Source organism: Equus przewalskii, chromosome 6, assembly GCF_037783145.1.
Source record: "Equus przewalskii isolate Varuska chromosome 6, EquPr2, whole genome shotgun sequence".
NCBI classification, from domain to species: domain Eukaryota; kingdom Metazoa; phylum Chordata; class Mammalia; order Perissodactyla; family Equidae; genus Equus; species Equus przewalskii.
This window is the reverse complement of record NC_091836.1, coordinates 50,182,480-50,203,245: the sequence shown is the minus strand read 5'-3', so window position 1 is coordinate 50,203,245 and position 20,766 is coordinate 50,182,480. Positions and strand designations below refer to the sequence as shown.

Below are 20,766 nucleotides of genomic sequence, written 5' to 3'. Positions count from 1 at the left end.
TCCTGGACCTGCTGCTTCTTCTTTCTGAGTTCCTAAGCAGATCACTTTGCCTCTGTTGTTTGTAAAATGGGGATTGAATCCATCCCCTGCCCCGACCCCCTGCCACGCGCGCACACACACACACTGAAGTGTAAGCTGCTTGCCTGCTGAATTTTCCATTCCCTTTCCCTCCATGCCCTGCTCTCTAAGGTTGGGAACTACATTTCCCACACTCCTTTGCCCTCTGGCTTCCAGGAAGGTTCAGCCAATGGGAAGTGTTCATGGACGATCCGAGGGCGGCAGAAAGGGAGAAGCAGGGGTATTTCCCCCCTTTCTCTGCCTCCTGTGCTCTGGCAGCGGCTCCATCACCTCTGTGGCTTCAGCTCCCACTGCTCCTGGGCCCCATTTATACCACCTCTCCTATCTGACCCCGGTCCTCAGGGGATAGAGGCTCTCTGCTGTTGCTAATCTCTGAGGTTCATCTCCATCCTCTGTTTAGTTTCTCGTCTCTTCCATCATCTTTGTAACCGCTTCCCTGGATTAAAATCCCTGAAAGGCCTAGAAGAGTTCGGTTTCTCTAGTCAGCCCCTAAGAGGTAGAGTAGCTTCTCAATAAATACCTGTGCACGAACAGGTTGTTGTAGATTTTTTTTTTTTTTTGAGGAAGATTAGCCCTGAGCTAACATCTGCTGCCAATCCTCCTCTTTTTGCTGAAGAAGACTGGCCCTGAGCTAACATCCATGCCCATCTTCCTCTACTTTGTATGTGGGACGCCTGCCACAGCATGGCTTGCCAAGCGGTGCCATGTCAGCACCTGGGATGTGAACCAGCCAACTCCGGGCCACCAAAGCGGAATGTGTGCACTTAACTGCTGCGCCATTGGGCCAGCCTCAATTGTTGTAGATTTTAACAGCCTGGGTTGCTTGGGTCCAAATTCTGATCTTCTCCTCCCTGTGTGATATTGGGCAAGTAGCTTAACCCCTCTGTGCCTTTCTTAACCTCTCTGCTTCCTCATCTAAAAGTTGGGATCATAATGTCCAGGCTTCACAAGGTCGTTGTTCAGGATGATGAGACATGTCAAGAGTCAATGACACAGTGAGTTCCCAGACACCGGGAGCTTTTAGATCAACTCACAGAACCGGCACTGTTCTGGAATTGTTCCACGTCCCCTGTGGACTTTTTTGAAAGTACGCTTTTTATTCTGGAATAATTTTAGATTTACAGAGAAGTTTTGACAACAGGATAAAGAGCTCCCATATGCCACAAACCCAATTTCTCCTGTTGTTAACATCTTACATTCCCCCTGGTACCTCTGTCACAACTAAGAAACCAACATTGGGGCATCACTATTATTAAACTCCAGATTTTACAGGATTTCCCTCATTTTTCCACTCGTGTCCTTTTTCTGGTCCAGAATCCCATCCAGGACCCAACATTGCATTTAGTCGTCACGTCTCCTTAATCTCTCCTGGTCTGTGACACCTTCTCAGTCTTTCTTTGGTTCTGATGACCTTGCCAGTTTTAAGGACTAGTGGCCAGGGACTAGTGCTGCACCGCCTTGTGCGGGCAGGAACCAGGTCCTGATTTCTCCCTGCAGCTTCCCTGGCTCACAGCCCGATGCCTGGTATGCGGGAGCTGCCTCACAGACACTTCCTGAATGAGTGAATACATGAATGGCAGGCATTTATTTCTTCACCCTCCCGCACTCCGTGTTCTGGAGGCATCGCTGCCAGAGGCTAGATCTAGAAAAGTTCACAGTGAAATAAAAGCTCTTCTCTTTTCAGAAAGGTTCGTTTTTGATCCTTCCTTTGTAGACATCAAGGATTCATTTCTTTAATATTTAGGAGCTTTTGAACCAAAGAGAAGCAGCTACATTTGCATCAGATGTGTCATTTTTCAAGGCAAGCAAGAGAGATCTTTCTAGCAAGATGGGGTTTCTTCCTTCCCAGAGCTATCACTTGATATCTCTGCTTCTCCCTCCCTGGCCTCCGGGTCTCTGGCAGGGGGTGGAGTGGGGCCGAGGGGTTCTGAAATTATCCAAACTTTGATGCCCAATGCAAGGAAGCTTAATTAGAACCTCGCAAAGTTGCCGAGACCGAGCTGGTGCAGGGGCCTGGCTGGTGATGGAGATGAATTAGAAGCTTTACTTCCCTTCCCTCTGAATGGATCAATATTTGTCAGGGGGACCAAAAGGCTTGCCTTTAGGTACACAGAGCATGCCCCTCTTCTGACATCAGCTGGTCAGAAATGGGAATCCCCTTTAACCACGCAGCCCTGTGGGTCTCGCTGCTTTTGATCTCTCGGCCCTGGGAGGCCGAGGTGAAGTCAGAGGATGTAAGAAAAATGCCCACAGTGAGGTCATTTCCCTGCCACCACGGTCGCTGTTGCTGGAAGACACTGGCCCAGGTTTCATCTCTTGCCTGAAGTTTGTCAGAAGTAAAAATGAGCCTGGGTGAGCTTTTCCGACAGTCCCCTCAACTTACAGGAATTCAATTTCTGGCCTGGGCATAAATTTGCAGCCATCAGCGCCCGCGGTGGGGGCCGGGGCTGGGCGTAGTGGCTGGAGATGGATTTCCGAAATCAATCCGTCGGCGTGTGGAAAAGGTCGTCATGGGGGAAATTTATCTTCCGTGGCTGGCTGAGGCATTTCACGCCGATGGCCATGGACGCCCCTGCACAAAATGGGGGTGTTTGCTGTGAGGGTCCCAGGCGGGGGCTGGAGGGAGGGAGAGAGGCCTCGAAGGCTGGACGGCATGGCCAGACGGTGACAGGGGACTAACCCACCAGCTAATAAGTCACAGGGACAGCCAGGTGCCAGCACTGCCTGAAAACCCACTTCTATGGGCTCCGTGTGTGCCCTTGGGGGTGGAAAGTTAATCTGGAGTCCAAACCTTTTATCATCTGGCGGCATCTTTGCCACACATCCCAGGGTTTCAAAGAAATGAGTCTCTAAGTCATTCAATTCCCCTAGCCGAGGCGAGGCAACCCAACATGATCGTTGATGGGCACCCACTCTGGAACCAGGTCGCCTGAGTTCAAATTCCAGCTCTGCTGTGTGACCTTGGGCAGGTGACTTAACCACCCTGGGCCTCCGTCTCCCCAGTTGTAGTTTGGGGCTAAGAATAGTACTGATGTCACTGAGGTTGTTGTTAATATATTCAAGTAGCTTAACACAGGCAATGTAATATACAAGTGAGAGCAATAAAATTGACGATGGAATAAAAATAAGCTAGTGAGTGCCGACAGCGAACACAAAAAGGCAGCCTGATATCTGGAGACCAGACGGTCTGCATTTAAATCCTGGCTCTGCGTTACGTTGGGCAAGTTATTCGTTCTCTCTGTGCCTCAGTCTCCTCGTCTCTCAAAGGGGAGGAGGGTGATGCTCACACTGGTGTTTTGAGGGTTAAGTGAGCTGATTTTGAAAGAGAAAGGAGGAGACGATTATAAACGGTGTGACAAGTGTGATAGGGGCAGCGCGGGGCGCCAGAGAGCAGAGGCCGGCTACGGAACCTGGTTTTGAGGGTGCAAGGACAGCCTTCTGGAAGAAGCAATAGCTAAACAGAGAGATGGATGTGCAGGAGTCAGTAGGGTGAAGAGGAGAAGGTTCCAAAGGCCTGAAGGGGAGAGAGCATCTGTACACTCCACAGATATTTACTGAGTACCTACTATGTGCTGGGCTGGAGGACACAGCAGCACACGAGTCGGGCAGAGACCCCTGCCCTCATGCGGGCTCCACTCTGGAAGAAAGAGGTACGGCGCCCCTAAAAATGTTACAATGAGGAGTTGAAGCTCAAATCGGGGAGCTGGAAGGTGAGCCGGAATATTCTGTCTGCCTCTCCCGATCTCTTCTCTCCACTTCTCCATCCACTCTGCACTCCGGGAGGCCATCCTCGCAGCCCACACCTCCCAGGATCCCCTGCCTTCCAGTTTCCAATGGAGTCCGGCCAATGAGAGCCGTCCCAGGAGACTGGGGGGCAGAGGAGAGAGAGTGGGGGGTATTTACTCCTCTCGTTCCCTTCCTGCCAAGCAGTCATTCGTTCCACTATGGCTGTTCTTCTCCTGAAGCCGGTGGCTCCTTTGGGTATCTCCCCTGTCATGGGCTAAGTTGTGTCCCCACCCGACCTCAGAACGTAACTGTATTCGGAGACACAGTCTTTAAAGTGGTAATTAGGGGGCCAGCCCGGTGGGGTAATGGTTGGGTTCACACACTCTGCTTCAGTGGCCCGTGGGTTCACCAGTTAAGATCCCGGGCCTAGCACCGCTCACCAAGCCATGCTGTGGCAGCGTCCTGTATACAAAGTAGAGGAACACTGGCACAGATAATAGCTCAGCGACAATCTTCCTCAAGCAAAAAAGAGGAAGATTGGCAACAGATGTTAGTTCAGGGCCAATCTTCCTCACCAAAAAAATAAAGAAAGAAATGAAGAGGTGATTAAATGAGGTCATTCAGGTAGGCACTAAACCAATAGGATTGGTGCCCTTATAAAGAGATCAGGACACAGACACATACAGAGGGAAGACCACGTGAAGACACAGGGAGAAGATGGCTGCCCATGAGCCAAGGAGAGAGGCCTCAGAAGGAACCAACCCTGCTGACACCTTGATCTTGGACTTCCAGCCTCCAGAACGGTGAGAAGTTAAACGTCAGTTGTTTAAAGCTGCCTGGTCTGTGGAATTTTGTTATGGCAGCCACAGCAAACCAGTGCCCCCTCCTACAGCTACAGGCCCTTCTCTGAGGCCCGGGGGTGGCAACAGCTCCTCTCAGTTGCTGACCTCAGGGATCTTCAGCAGAGAACAGGCCCACCCCTCTGAAAATCATCATTTTGTTGAGTTCTCTCCACTCATCTCTTTTGAGAGAACCATGACTCTGACCACGACCCTCATCAGGAAGGGTCTTCAGTGATGGACTCAAGTTCACCCTGACGGGGTGGGAAGCCACGAAGGGTTTGTGTAGGCATTTGCTGGGGCTGCCGTAACGAAGAACCCCAGACTGGGGGCTTAAACAACAGGAGTTTACTGCCTCACCATTCTGGAGGCTGGAAGTCCAAGATCAAGGTGTGGGCAGGGATGGTTTCTCCTGAGGCCTCTCTCCTTGGCTTATGGGCAGCCGTCTTCTCCCTGTGTCCTCACGGGGTCGTCCCTCTGTGTGTCTGTGTCCTAACCGCCTCTCATATGGACTCCAGCCCTATTGGATTAGAGCCCACCCTAGTAACCTCTTTTACCTTAATTACCTCTTTAAAGACCTTGTCTCCAAATACAGCCACATTCTGAGGCCCTAGGGGTGAGGAGTTCCACATACGATTTTGGGGACACAGTTCAGCCCATAACCATGTGTGGGGGTGGAAGGATCTGGTCAGGAAGCTTATGGAGGGTGGACTGGCCAGGGCAAGACAGAGAGGCAGAGAAATCCATCGGCGAGCTCCAGGCCAGCACGCTGAGGGCTGACTCAGCCCATCCTTTGGAGTTTTCCAGAGCTTTCAAAGAAATGAATCTCAAAGGCAGAAAACAGCTCCGGCCGTGAGGCACATCCTCCGCTTGGAGGGGAGGGGGCAGTGACAGCCACCTGGGTCACCAGAGCCCTTTTGTTAGGGAGAATGGACGGGAAATCGATCCCGGCTAAGCGTTGAGCAGCTGCTCCAAGCAAAGCTGCCAGAGAGAAGCGCTTTGCCCCCTCTCCTCCAGGGCTGGGACAGGAGCCAGCAGGAGCCTGAAGATTGTTCCACCAGGCACTGGGTCCCAGAAGGGCCTTCAATCAGCGTGCATTGTGGTCGCCGGCACCTATGTCCATCTGAGAAGGAATTTCAGCATCACCTCCACCCTCACACTTGCCAGGGACCAGCTCCACATGTAATGATTAGCACTGTCACCAACTTGCCAACACGGCCCATGGGCCAGGGAGTGCCTCCTGGGGCCACCTCCCAGCTTTGTGACCTTGGGCAAGTGACTTGAACCTCACTGTGCCTCAGTTTCCCCATCTGCAAAACAGAGCTAACAGCAGCACCCACTTCTTAGGATTGTGGTGGAGGTAAATGAGTGCCTGTGTGCACAGAGCTTCAGACTGTACGTAGCAAAAACCGTGTAAGGTCAGCTACTGAGGGTACTGTTTCCATCCACCTCTCAACAGCTATGTGATGTTGGGGGGCTTATAAACTGGAAGTCAGGGAGGAAAAGTCAAGTGGCAGCGCCTGACCTGCCATCAGTCTGTTAAGGGAACAGAGGCCATGCTCCATGGAGGGAATTCGATATGGGGGGTGTGGTGTCGAGGAGCCACAAGGGCTCAAAGAGGGAATGGGGGAAGGGAAATGATCAAAAGAAGAGCAACCGAAAGAAGCTGCAAGATTTTCAGAGAAAGGCAGGAGGGCTGTTACGGGAGCCCAGGAGCTGGGGCCACCAAGCAGGAATCATGGCTGCCTGAGCGGATGGCAGCTGGGAACTGAGCCCAGGGAGGAGACCAGGCCACTGCCTGCAGCAAAGAAACACAGGGGGAGAAATCCCCTGGCTTCTCTCTTCCTCCCACCTCCAAACTCCCACCATGGCCTCCCATTGGCTGAACCTAACAGGAAGCCAGTGAGCAAGGGAACCTGGGAAACGTAGTTTTCAGGGGTCAATTCCTCATGATACAGAGAACAAGAGAAAGGCAAGGAATGGATCTGAGGGTCACCAGGTAAATGACCAGCACATGGGACTCAGGGCCCAGGCTGCCTCTCTCTAAAATTGTCTTAACCACCAAGCCACACATTTAGGGAGCATTTGCTGGAGTCAACTGTCCCATTTCATCCCCCACCCCCTGCCATAGGCTTTTGAAGGAAGGGTGATAATGCTGGATCCTTCTTGTCCACAGTGAAGAGCGAAGTTTAAAAGTCACCTCCTCAGGGAAGCCTTCCCTGATTACCCCCTTAAAGAAACCCTTCTCAGTTCCCTTCTCCCTGCCTGGCATTTGTCATGACAGAAACCATACCCTACATCTTTATTGGCTGATGTGGCTCCTTCCCATTAGGAGGGAAATGTACAAGTGCAAACTCCTCATGTCTTGGTCGCTATCATGTTCCCAATGCCTAGAACAGCGCTTGGCACACAGTAGGTGCTTAATAAATATTTGTACAATTTTTTCAAACTTTAAGGTAATGCTGCTTGCTCTGTATATTAAGTGGTAGAGCTGGAATTATGAACCCAGGTCTGTGGAGCTGTACAGACGCTGGTTTTCTACTCTGCCGTCCTCCTGCCAGCTACCCCAGGACTCTCCAAACTCTGTGCATCCTTCAGGCCTCAGAGGAAACATCACCACCTCCAGGAAGCCTTCCCCATCCCTGCAGACAGCTCAGGGTCCCCTCCTGTGTGTGTCTCCACACTTCCCTACCCCTTCCTTCTCACAAAGTTCTGACAGTTAGTTCATTCTTTTCCTTGCCTGGGTGAATGTTGCATGCCCTGCTAGGTTGTGAGCTCCAAAGGGGCAGGGCTGGGTCTTTCTTCTTTCCTACCGTGGCCTCAACACCAGCACATGCTGGACAGAGTAGGCAGGCATCATCAGGGAATGAATGAGTGAATGAATGAATGAATGCCTCCTGCACACTCCAAGTCCTCCAGGCGACCTCTTTCTCCCCCGCTCTCCACACATCCTCTGTTCTGTTCTCTCAGCTCCTCTCCCTTCTTCCCCTCCCCTCCCAGGCTGGATACAGCGGCTCTGGGTTTTGAAGGGGTTGTGGGGTCTAAGTCAGTTGACGGTAGCTCTGAAGTACACAGACTCCAGAGCCTAACAACCTGAGTTCAAATCCTGGCTCCTTCCCCTTCTAGCTGTGTGACTTCAAGCAAGTGACTTAACGTCTCTGTGCCTCCGTTTCCACATCCGCAAAATGGGGATGATATCAGTGCCTTCCTAGAGGGCCACGGGAGGATTAAATGAGCTATTCTGACCTGCTTCGGGCAGCGTCTCTTCCTCTCGGCTCCATCCTGCAATTCCCAGACAAGCCTGGGAAGCAGAGGGCTGAGGCTCCGGCCGTTAATGAATCCAGAAAGGATCTCAGCTGTGTCAGGGGAGCCCTGGTGCCAGGTTGGCCTGATTCTCACCTCGAGAGAGCCGAGAACAGGTTCTGGTGCCAGGCATCCATGCTATGATTGGCATAAATGCCCAGTGCTCCTATGACCCTCTTTGTTGGGGCCTGGGGGTACAGGAAATACTCTTGGGGCTCTGCCCAGATCTCTCCACTGACTGGGCGTACCCACCCGACAGTTGCTGAGAGCCGAGGCTCATAGCTAGCACCCGTGACCTTCTGGAGACCTGCCCTTGGCTTTTGGGAGCCAGCAAACTGTGGAGATGCCGGGGAGGCGTCCCCCACCCCAATGATTGATTGATGCGGGGGCCCAAGAGCCCAGAGTGCAATGTACAATGCAGTGCAATTTACATTCCAGTGGGCCCCCACCCACTGGATCAGGCCAAGTCTGGAATTCACCTGAGACGTCACCCCTGGTCAACCCATCTCTCTCCCCAATCCTTCTTTCTTACTTGCAATTAATTTGCAATTAACTATGTGCTCCAAACCCCCATCTCAGGCTCTGCTTCTGGGGAGCCCAACCTAAGCTGGGCGGAAACAATGAACATTCAATGTAAGAAGGTATTTATGTGGGTGTCCCTTCAAAGCTCATATTCACACCCAGCCACCCAGTTCTGCCATTTCCACATACCTATGGCAATCTGTCAGCCAATCCCGAGAGAAGCTCTTGTTTCAAAATGCATCCCCAATTCTGCCCAGTCCTCCCATCTCCGCATGCATCCCCCATCACTGTCAAACGTTCACTCTGCTGTATTTCTCTGCGTAAAACGCACTACCCCTTGACCCCACATTAAAATTTATCTGGTTTCTTGTCTGTCTCCTCCATGAGGCTGTCAGCTGCCCAAGGGCAGGGATGTTTCCTGCTTTGTTTATGGCTGTGTCCTCAAACCAGAACAGCGTCTGGCACCCAGTAGGTGCTCAGTAAAGATTTCTGGAATTAAAGAGTGAATCCTTGAAACGCATTCATTTAGAGAAACTTAATTGTCTCTTTCTCTCACAGCTTTGCAATCAGCATCTACTCACTTCTCTCCCTCTCCATAGCCATCTCCCCAGTGCAGTCGCCTCCGCCCTGGTGCCTGGCTCCCATCCTCACCCGCCTGCAGTCTGTTCCCCCCACAGCAGCACCTGTGAGCACCTGAGTCAGGTCCCATCCCTCCCCTGCTCAGAACCCTCCATGGCTCCCACCTCACTCGGGCAGGCGTAATAACCAAAGTCGTCCTCCTGGACCACAAGGTGCCTCAGGATCTGCCCCTGCCCTCCCTGTCCTCCCTGCCCTCCCCTCCTCCACGTTCCTCCTCGCTCACTCTGCTCCAGCCACACAGGCCTCCTTGCCGTCCCTGCCACACCCCAGCATGCTTCTTCTCTATCGAGTGTCTGTACTGGCTCTTCTCTCTGCCTGGAAGTCCTTCCACCTCCTTCAAACCTTTATTTAAATGTCATTGTTGCAAGAGGGCTTCCCGGACCACTCCCCTGCCCGCAAGAGTCAGAACTACAACTGGCTCTACCCACCCCTCCCCCACTTTATCAGCTTCCTACACTACATCACTGATGCATTAATTTTGCGTGTTATCTTTCTTCTCCTGCAGAATGTCAGGCAGGGATTTTTTTTTTTTTTTTACCTGTTTTTGTTTACTGCTGTGTCGCCAGCACCTAGAATAGTACCTTGCACACAACAGGCGTTTGGTATCCATTTGTTATTTTTAAAAATCCGCACAACGCTATGAGGTAACAGCTCTCAGCATCGCCCTTATGCAGATGAGGAAACCGAGGTCCCAAGGAGGGGTCGTGGGGCAGGGAGGGGGGTGTCGTGAGCTGGGACCATGTGTGTGTGATTGTGTGCAACTGTGTGTTGTGTGTGCTGGTCTGAGCCTGAGGGTCTGTATCTGCCTGAATGTGGACACAGGAGGCCACCTGGACATGTGCAGGCAGATTTTGCATGTCAGTGTCAGTGTGTGGAAGGGAGGCAGTGGGTCAGACCCCAGGCAGGTGCAAACACCTGTCTGTGGGCCCAGCTGTGTTCAGATGTGTGCATGTGTGACAGGGCACCGAAAGATGAGGATTTGTGTGTCCACAGCCAAGCTGTGTGGATGCATGTGTATGTGCGTGTGTGTGTGGAAGAGTAGCTCTGGGGCTGGAGCTGAAGTTGGAATGTGGTGGGTGAGGGAAGAGCCCCATCAGCCACAGGCCTGTTATTTATAGACGGATCCTGGTTCATAAATTCCAAATGTTGTTTTTTTTTTTTTTTATCTCCCTCACTGCCAGGCCCTATAAATATTCATGAGTTTCCTGCCTTGGAATATTTAAGTAGTCGGAAGGAGGAGTGGGGTGGGCCGTGTGAGAGGAAGGAGAGGGTCCCCAGTGGCAGTGGGAGGTCGTGGGCATGGGGAGGTTTGGGGTCTCTCTGGATTTGCCATTTCCCCTCCAGGCTCCCCTCCAGGCTCCCCTCCAGGCTCCCCTCCCAAGCTGCAGCTGGCAAGATGGGGAAGGTTCTTGGCCAATACGGAGATCTCCCAATGCCTATCATTATTCTTCCCCAGTGTCCATGGAAAAATACTGCCCACTCCAGGGGCAGAGAAGGCGTTTGCATGGTTTTCTCAGCTCCGACTCCAGCTCTGGCTTGGAAACCCATTACTCTGGGACCCCCAGCACAGGAGGGAGGAGCACACCCCGCAGATGTGCCACAAGGCAAAAGAGCTCAGGAGGCAAGCCATGGGGAGGGCATGTATGGCCTCCTGCTTCATCTCACGAAGAGGCACATGTCACAAAGACTGGCCCATACGGGAGGAAATAAAGTGCGCGTGTGTGGACCTGCATATGTAAGTGTGTAACTCTTTGAATGCGTAAGAGACTGTGGCAGTCAAGAGAACTGTTCACAAATCTTCCAGCTCTTCTCTCTTGGGCCCGTGATAGGACTGCACTTCCCCAGCGGGGCCCTGCAGCTTCCTTTAGCCAATGCCATGTGAGCGGAAGTGACTTCCGGGCGAGGGCTTTAAGAGTCAGTGTGTGATTCGCCATGTTCTTGCCCTAGCAATTGCAGAAGTGCGTGTAGAAGTGCAGACCTCCATCAACTGGGGTCCCCAAGTGGCCACACTAGGCGGAGACCTCTGCCAACCCTCTTGTAGCACGAGCAATACCTCATTCGGTTGTACTAACCCACTGAGACGTGGGGACTGTGTTACGCAGCTCAGCCTCACCCACGCTGACCAGCACAGAGCCTGTGAGTGTATGAGATGGATGTGTGGCACGCCTGTGTCCATGTGGCCAAGAACACACAGGTGTGTAGCCATTTATAGGCCCAAGTGGGCAAGCATCAGCAAGTACATGAAACCACACATATGAGTGTATAAAATAGGGACTGAGTAAGCATGTACAAGACTGTACATGTGAATGTGAAAAGTGAGGCATTGCTCTGCACAACTGCAGGGGGCACTGTTCTCAGAGAACACCATGTCCACTAGGGTTGTGCCACCGTTGTAAATACAAAAGCGTCACAGTGTAGGAGTCTGAATGCACTGCCTTGGCTGGCTGGCAGTGTACCTGTGAGACCATGATGTGGTCTATGCATGTGTGTCTGAGGATTTGTGTGTGGCTGTGTGTCAGCGTGCATGTCTATGCAAAGCATGTTGCTGTGTGTTTGAGGCACAAATTTGGGTGCTCTGTGTGTGTATCTGCTGCAGTATGAATGTGTGAGCCCCTGTGTGTGATGAGCCTGTGTGGAGTGTGGGCAACATTCTAGCCTGCATCAGAGTGGTTGTGGTCAACATGGAGGGACCCTGAGCATTCTCAAGCTGTCAGCTCTGCTGAGATGTTTCCAGGCCCATGGGCTTGAGCTGGCTCGAAGCTGGGTTCTAGGGTGACCTGGCATTGGAAAACAAAATTCACTTCCCATCATTAGTCCTATGACATGCCACCTCATTTGCAATAGACATTAATCACAGAGGTACTCAACAGTTTGAGCAAAGTGGCTCAACAAGTAGGGAGATCCCCACAGGGCAAATCGCTCTCCCCCAACTTCTCCAAGATAAGCCCATTTTTGTTTCTATCTTCCTGAGCTCTCCTCTGGTCTATCTCAGGATGTGGGTTCAGCACTGGTCCATCTCAGGACTCAGGTTCACCTCTGGTCTATCTCAGAACCTGGGTTTGGCCTTGTCTATCTCAAGCTCATATTGTAGCCCTCATTCACCCAGGACTTGTTTTCATTCCTGGTCTCCTAGAACCAGGTTTATCTTCAGTCTATCCCTAAACCCAGGCTCACCCTTTGTCTATCCAGGGCTTGAGCTTGACCTTCGTCTGTCCCAGAGTCAACCATCTTAAGCATCTTGAGACCTCAGGAGTTTATTCCTATTCTGTCCCAGAACTTGAATAATCCCCAGTCTCGGGGCCTGAGCTGAGCCTGGTGTATCTCAGAACCCAGTTTTGCCCAGGTCTATCTCAGTATCTGAGTCCACCTTGCCCTTGCCCAACTTTCACAGTCAGGTGAGAAATCCATAGCTGAAGTTTCCTCTTCATGCATGAGCATCTCCCCATGCTTGGAGCACTTCCCCACAGGTGCTCAGGCCTCTGGAGGAATGTCCACTGCAAATGATTGGTGTGTCCCAGGATTAATAAGGGTAGGGGGGATTTTATTTTTCCAAAGTCATCATCTAAAATTCATTAAAGTAGGTTTTATGGTTTTTTTCCTAGGATTATTATAAGGCTTTCTTGATGGGCTATTACAAACGGCATTAATCTCCAAGAGCTGGAGATTTAATGAGAACCCATCATGGGTCTTACCTCATAAATACTGGAGTTGGACATCCCCTCAGCCAAGTGCTCTCTAGGCTCAGATGCCAAACCTCAGGCCAGGAGTTCAGGAAGGGGCCTTGAAGAAGGCTTTCTTCATGAGCGTGCACCACGGGGAAGGCCAGCACATTGTCACTGGCCAATTTGAGCTAAACAGGAAGACTCGAAACATTCTCCATTCTCTTGTAACCTTCCCTGATGCTCCAGAAAAGATAAGAACCATAAAATAGAATCTCTCTTCTCCCCGTCATAATTTACGAACTTACGCCCCATCCAGACCCCTCCCTCCTTTTGCAGTGGAGGAGCTTCTCTTCATCTTAAGGTTCATGTGGCTATTCTTGCTTTGGTCCTCTTCTGCCTTCTTGGGAATCTTATGCAATCAGTGCTCTGTTTTTATCTTGCATACGCAACCTCTCTCTCTCAAGCAGAGCTTTCTCATTGGTTTTTAAATAAACTCAAGTCTCTCCTATTAAAAAATAAGACAACTTACTTGACTCCTCCCTCCATATGTCTGCTGCTTCTCTCCTCCTCTTCTTAGCTGCCTACACTAACCGCCTCCATTTCCTCACTTCCTGAACTCGCTCCTCCACCATGCCTATCTAGTTTCTGACCCCATCGTATCACCGACACAGCTCCTGCAAAGTCCACCGATGGCCTCCATGTTTCAAAATCCAATGGACGCTTTTCAGTCCACCATCTTCCTTGACCTCTCAGCAGGATTCGACTCCGTTGACTCCTCTCTTTCTTGATACATTTCCTTCCCTTGGCTGCCATGACACATGCCTGCATGGTTCCCTCCAGCCTCAGTGCATCTCCTTTTCAGATTCATCTTCCTCCACCTGGCCATTAAATGTTCCTCTAGGCCAGGGTTCCTCAACCTCAGCGCTATTGATATTTTGGCTGGATAACAATTCTGTGCGCTGTAGGAGGTTCAGCAGCATTCCTGGCTTCTACCCACTAGACGTCATTAACACCCCCTCCCAGTTGTGACAACAGTCTCCAGACATTGCAAAATGTCCCCTGGCTGCAAAATCACCCCCCAGTTGAGAACCACTGCTCTAGACTCAGCCTTAGTCTCTCTCTTTACCTTGATCTTTCTCTAAGTCTTCTTATTCTTCCCAAATCTCCCATGACCACCTGCGTGCATACATGTCCTCAGAACTCCGAATCCATATATGCATCTGACTCCTTGACCCCCCACCCTTGGATGTCTACAAAGCATCTCAATCTCAACACGCTGAAAACGGAATGCAAGATCTTCTCTCCAAAACCCAGTTCTCATCCAATACTTTCTACGTCACCATCTCCACCCTCCCAGGTCAGTCTTTCAGATACCCAGGCATTATCCTCACCCTCATTTCCACTCCCTCACCAAGACTGGTTGACTTTAATTCCTAGATGTTTCCAGAAGTCATGCGTGGTTCTCCATGTCTGTCACCACTCAACGGTCCAAGCCACCCTCACAATTCAGAAAGTCTATCTGGTCTACCTCAATCTACCCTTTCTCTTACCAGCCCACTTTACACATGAGAGCCTCAGGGAACCTTCAGAATGCACATCTGATCATATCATCCTCCCAGCCAAACCCTACTGGTAGATTCCTTTAATTCTTAGGATACAAATAAAGCTCCTTAACCCTGCCACAAGGCCCTGTGGGTCTATCCTTTCCTTACCTCTCTGCTTTCATCCCACACTCTCCTTCCCCTCCAAGGCCTTCTTTAGTCTGTCATATTATCCACACTTTCTCTCACCCCAGGGCCTTTGCATAAGCAGTCCCCTCTACCCAGAGCACCCTTTACTCTCTGCTTCAGATCTCAGCTCTTGCTTTCTCTGACCTTCCAAATTGGATCAAATCCCCTTATTACAAGTTCCAGTAACACCAAGGACCTTATCTTCAAAGCTGTTACCACAGGTGCCATTTATATTTATTTGTGAACATTTGATCACTACCTGTCTTCTCAGTTTTGACGGAAGCTCTATGCACCCAGGTCTGCTTGGCTCACCATCTTATCTTCCATGACGGGCACATAGTAGGTCCTCAGAAGTACTTGCTGAATAAATACATGGATGGGCAAATGGCCCCACTGCTTTCAGGATCAGGATCAAGTGACTTGCCCTGGCATTTGAGCTGCTCCACCACCTCGAGGACTGAGCTCTCAGTCCAGGGAAAGGTCAGAGCAGAGACGAAAGGGCACAAGATGCCAAGTGGAGAATAATAATTCAGCAGAAGCAGGAAGTGGGAAGCAGGAATGGCCAAGAGAATATAAGCCCCCCAGGGAGGAAGAAATCTTGGGGAGACACTGGCCTTCCATAGAGTGTAGAAGGGGGTTCAGGCCGTTGTCTCTTCCTGCCAGGTGACCCAGCTACCATCCGATCTGCTCTGGTCCCTCCATCTTTTAGAAATTCTCCCTCAGCCTCATGCCTCTCTCCAACTATCACCCTGTTTCTCTGTTCCTTTCTTTCACTCATCTTTCACATCTGATCCATCAGCAAGTCCTGAGGGCTCTAATTCTAAGACACATGTCAAATCTGTCCACTGCTCATCATTCTGGATGCTTCTATTCTGGCCCAGTCACCAGTGGCTTTTGCTTGGCCTATTGCAGTCAGCTCTTCCCCGGCCTCCCGGCTTCCACCCTCTCTCCCTGGAATCCCCAACACAGAGGTTAGAGGGATCTTTAAACAAGGGAAAGCTGATCATGGGGCCCCTCCCCACTGCAACTTGTCCAGCGGCTTCTTGTTGCATTTAGAATAAAAACCAGCAATTAACTTCGGGCTGTGAGGTCATGCATGCAGTGTCTCCTGCTGACCTGTACAACCTCATCCCCTCCTCCTCTCAAGCCACCCCAGCCCTCTCTTTCCAGAAGGCACCACAAGCTCATTCCCATGTCAGGGGGATTGGCACTTGTAGTTCCCTCTTCCAGAATGTTCTTCTCCTGTTCTTTCCATGGCCCACGCCTTCTCATCTGTCAGGTCTCTGCTCAAATACCACCTCCCGAAACTTTCAATTGTAGGATGAATAAGTTCTGAGGATCTGATGTACAGCAGGGCGACTGTAGTCAACAATCCTTGCAAGTTGCTTAGAGAGTAGATGTTAAATGTGCTCACCACACATACACAAAAAGGTAACTATGTGAGTGATGGAGGTGTTAACTAACCCTAATCTGGTCACCATTTCACAATATATACATGTGTCAAATTATTTCACCTTAAACTTACACAATGTGATATGTCAATGACATCTCAATAAAGCTGGAGAAAAAGTCACCTCCCCAGACAGCCTACCCTGACATGCCAACAACATGGGGCTCCCCAGTGACTTTCTTTCACATCTCCTTGTTAGTTTCTTTACAGCACTCATCTATCCAAAGTTAACTTGTTTATTTATTTGCTTACATGTTTATTGTCACTCCAATGTAATAAACACACCACGAGACTGAGGTAGACCCATCGAAGTCACACCTTTGTCTCAGCACCTACAACAGTGCTTGAGACTCCAGGCACTCAATCACTGTTTGTCGAATGAATGAATCAATCAATCAATGAGTGACGATGTCTATCATTGCCTCCCCTCCCAGTGCCCCTTCCAAGAGCATGCCCCTACCCACAAATCCTTACTGAGTGGGAGACCTCCATAACCATGTGTCCCCACATGCCCAAGGTGTCCAGTCTCGGAGAATTGGACAAGTATATTCCTGATACAATTGAAAGAGGTAAATTCTCCATCCAGGGAGATGGAATTGGGACATGGAGGCTGAAGCAATTAAAAGGTGTGGGGCTGTGGAGCTGAAGATGCTTGGGAAATCGAGGGCTACAGAGACCCAGAGCCATGGGCAGACTGGAGTGAGGGGAGCAGTAGCGAAGGGCCCCCAGAGTGGAGGAGGGGACAAGAAAGTGGAGATTTGCTCCTGAATCCAAGGTAGCCCCGCCTCCACCAGCATCCCTCACCCTGGTTTAACTTGACGCTTTTAATAGATGATAATTTCTGGTTGGTTGGTTTGTTACTGATCTCTTCCCACTAAAATGTTGGCTCCACGAGAGCAAGCACCTTGTCTATCTTGTCTACCTGGCACACAGTAGGTGTGTAATAAATATTTGCTAACTGAATTGATAACTGAGTGAATGAATGGTGGCCTTTCGAGTCCCTGGAACTCCAGCTATTGGTTTTGGGAGATTCCCCGCATTCTTTATCCAAAGCTCCTCTTTCATTTTAGGGGGCTGTTAGTCTATTCCAAACAGACTCTCTGATTCCCACCCACCCCCAGGGAGACAGACCAGGACTGTGATGCTTGGAGGCAAATGAGGATGAAGAGAGATGTCAGGGAAGCGACCAACAGTGAGAGAGCAAACCAGCACTTTAAAGGAATGACTCGAGCGAGAGCGGGAGAGAAACAGAGGAAGCTGGGAAGCTGGCGGGATGCTAGGGCAGATGCCAGGACAGGTAGGGGGATGAGGGAAAAGGCTGGAAAACTAGACACCAAGAACCAGGATCTCTCTGCATCTCAAGGAGAATATTCGTAATGGTAGTAACAATCCACTCAGCGATAATGGTTGTTCCCAACATGCACTGGCTCTTGAGCAGGGCACCGCTCTGAGCCATTCCTGAGCATTGCTTGCCATAATTAGCTCTGATGGAGGGGGGGGTGTCAAACGGGAGAATCTCAGCTAAGACAGCCTGGGGTCGAGGCAGAGCTCAGGGCTCTGTATTCTTGGATGGTATTGCCCAGTCACCCAGGCACCCATGTGACTCTGGACCTCCTTAGTCCTCCAAAAAGGGCACAGGGGCAGTTCTGAGGCCACTCTTGTTGGCTTTGAGATCTCACCTCACCAAGAGTCCAAGGAGTTTGGGGGGATTTGGTCATTCACGTCCCAAAATAGTGGCATATGGGTATTTGTGTCACAGGAGTCCTGCGACTGTCTGTGGACATCCATGTTTATCCATAGGCACCTGCGAGCATCTATGTTCCGGACACACATGGAACATCTGGACATATCTGCGACTAGCTAGGTACACGGGTGCACATTCGTGTAAATCTAGGCGAATGCTGGCGTGCATCAGTGGGCAAGTGCAAGACTATGTACATCTTGCACTGTTGCCCACAGCCACGATCATTTTCCTCGTTCAGACCCATCCACAAATATTCTATTCCCATACACTCTGTGCACAATGCATGAGCCCACAAGTCAATCTGAGGAACGACTGTATGTGTACACCAGATATATTCGTGTCTATTTGCCTCTCTCCATGAGCATCCATCTCCACACGCTGCTCTATAGCCACATGTGTAAAATGCACATTGCCTAGACCCACAAACAGCTCTGCTCCAGGGTGCCCATCACACAGGTGGATGCCTCCCTATAAATACCCATGGCCCTCTGTGTGCTATTCTGGACAGCCACATACACACATACGTCTACCCAGAAGCCACAAACATGTTACATATCTGAGTCCATTCAAGAATTTCCATGCCCTTCCATGCATAATTCTCCACGTCCATTTGTGGCCACCTGCCTATATCTGCGAACATCCCTACACTCCTCCGTAGGAACTGACATCTGTGTCTATTCTGTCAGCTGCCCTCTTAGGTCTCCCCGACTGACTCATTAGCCTTTCAGTCAGTCCTGAAATATTCCTGCAGAATTTATGCTTTGCTAATAAGCCTAGTGTCTTGCTGAGGTCATATGGCACTTACAAGGGCTAATGGAGCCAGCCTCGGCCAGCAGGGTTGGGGAATCCTGGCCTCCTGGAATAGCCAGAGAATGCACTCACTGGAATGAGCAAATTCCCGTTCCTTCTCTCTGCACCGAATGTCCCAGCCAGCGCCTGTCTGCAGAACCAAAGTCACATTTTGAGGTATGTTTATGGCCCAAACACTACCCTGGCATCACACGGAGGGCTGTGTTGCCAGATTTGTCATTACACTGAAGGGTGCATTACTCTGATGGGTGCTACACTGAGGGCTGCATCACCAGACTTGTCATTAAACTGAAGGCTGCATCACTCTGAGAGTCACTACACTGAAGGCTGCATCACCAGACCTGTCACTATACTGAAGGCTGCATCGCTCTGACGGGCACTACACTGAAGGCTGCATCACCAGACTGTGTGGGGCGGGAAGGCGCAGGCAGAGGTGAGGTTGAGAAGTAATCCTAAGGGACCCATAGCGATGGAGAAACTGGGGGCCCTGCAGCTATGCACTAGGGGAGGGAAGCTACAGAGGACAGAGGAGAAAATAGTGCATCAGGAGTTGGAATTCAACCCTCCTGAGCCAGCAGTGCTGAAAGGGCTGGGGACACTCAGAGTGTGAAGCTGCGGCGGGGCCTGACCAGTTCCTCCTGGAAGCCGTAGATATTGTCATGCGTCCATTATCTCTGCCAAGGGGCTTGCAAGACATACCTCATCACGCCCCTGAGGAGAGATGCTCCCTGACACTCATTCCCCACATGAGAGACATGCTCTGACCTGCTCCAACATGTCCCCTGAGCTCAGACACGCCCACTGGCCACCAGATTCTCCTTACACAACGGGCAGGCCTGCCATGAAGACGTGCCTGACATGTTCACAGGCTACAACACGCCCTGACATGCAGGGCAGGCTCCAACACACATGCACACACCCCAGCACACTCTGGGGGCCCGGCAGGTCTCTGTCCTCCACCCGAGTCTACACGCCTGTGGCCACCTTGGCTTTCTGGATGGATTGATGAGGCAGTGGGGAGAAGGCTGCTATAAATTAAACATTGAGACGCCGTCTGAGCACCAGACTCTGCCATTCCCTCATTGGCTGGTTCTCTCCCAGGAGGCTGTGGGACCACAGCGGGGGGAGAGGGCAGGGGAAGCAGTTCGCCTAATTAATTAGTCCTAATTGAGATATCTTTGTAAATATCCCTTTATTGAAGGACACGATCCCATCGCTTCCTGGGAATTTGCTGTCTCTATTTGTCTCCAGTCCCTGAGTATCACAGAAATGACAAGAAAGGAAAGGGCATCGCAAAGCGCTGTGCTTCTGATAATGACGGCAGCACCGAGGGACAGGCGGGGAGGCTCAGAGATATGCAGAGACCCAGGCAGAGGAAAGGCAGAGAGACAGAGAGATACACGCAGAGAGAGATGGGGAAAGTGAAATTCAGGGCAGGAGACGGGCCAACAGCCTAGAAGGAGACCGAGCGACACAGGCAGTCGGAGAGGCAGGCGCTGACACACAGGAAGAGGGAGAGACAGCCAGAGACAGGCGGAGACACTTCACAGCAGGGAGGACCAGAAGTGGGGACAGATGGACCCGCGGCTGGGCCGAGAGACTTCCCTCTGCCTTTTCCTGCCTCGCCCGGTCTCCCCATCTCCTGGGCAAAGCACCCGCTGCGGCAGCAGCAACAATGGAGCCTGATTCCTTTGGCCCTTAGCTACCCTCCCCTCCCCCCGCCCTCCCCCAGTCACTCCTGCAATCATCTCCCTTGTTCAAAATGAGCTTCTGCAGCTGCAGCCCAGACAGCTGTTCCATCTTGGAGCCAGCACTGGGGCTGGTGGCTGGGTCCTAGAGAGATGCCATCCTGGGCAGCAGGGGGAGTGGGGATGGGGAGTGGAGGACAGGGGGTCACTGGGAGCTTGAGCACCAGCCCCCCCCCCAGGCTCCAATCAAAGCTTAGCCCCCACCCCCAGAATCCCCAGGGGTCCACACACCCCGGGTCCCCTTCAGGGCCTCCGGGGGTTTGTGCTAGTCTGGCTCATCCTGTCCCACTCACAGATTCCTGACCAATACCCAACACAGGTTCTTGTTCCATCCTGTCTCAAGAGGCCTCTCAGATCTGAGAATTCTAGTCTTTCCCCTACACCTTGTCAGGGTCTTGGACTGTGACACAGCAACTATGGTGATATGGAAACAGAATTCCAGAAGGAGACACACAGACAGACAGACAGACAGGATGAAACAGACTCAGAGACACAGATAGAGAGAAGACAGAGAG

General features: G+C 51.2%; 1 protein-coding gene across 3 annotated transcripts in view; it reads right to left on the bottom strand.

The window, feature by feature from the left end:
• The window catches only part of OLFM2 (olfactomedin 2), a 59,215-nt gene that overhangs the window by 14,570 nt on the left and 23,879 nt on the right, over window positions 1–20,766 (bottom strand). Inside the window, exon 1 of one of the 3 annotated variants that reach the window (XM_070623709.1) lies at window positions 12,800–13,164. The exons of the other annotated variants lie outside the window; for them this stretch is intronic. Within the exon in view, the coding sequence (XP_070479810.1) occupies window positions 12,800–12,823 (24 nt within the window). The 5' untranslated portion in view covers window positions 12,824–13,164. Of the gene's footprint in view, window positions 1–12,799; window positions 13,165–20,766 lie in introns of those variants that run through there. 3 annotated transcript variants of the gene reach the window in all.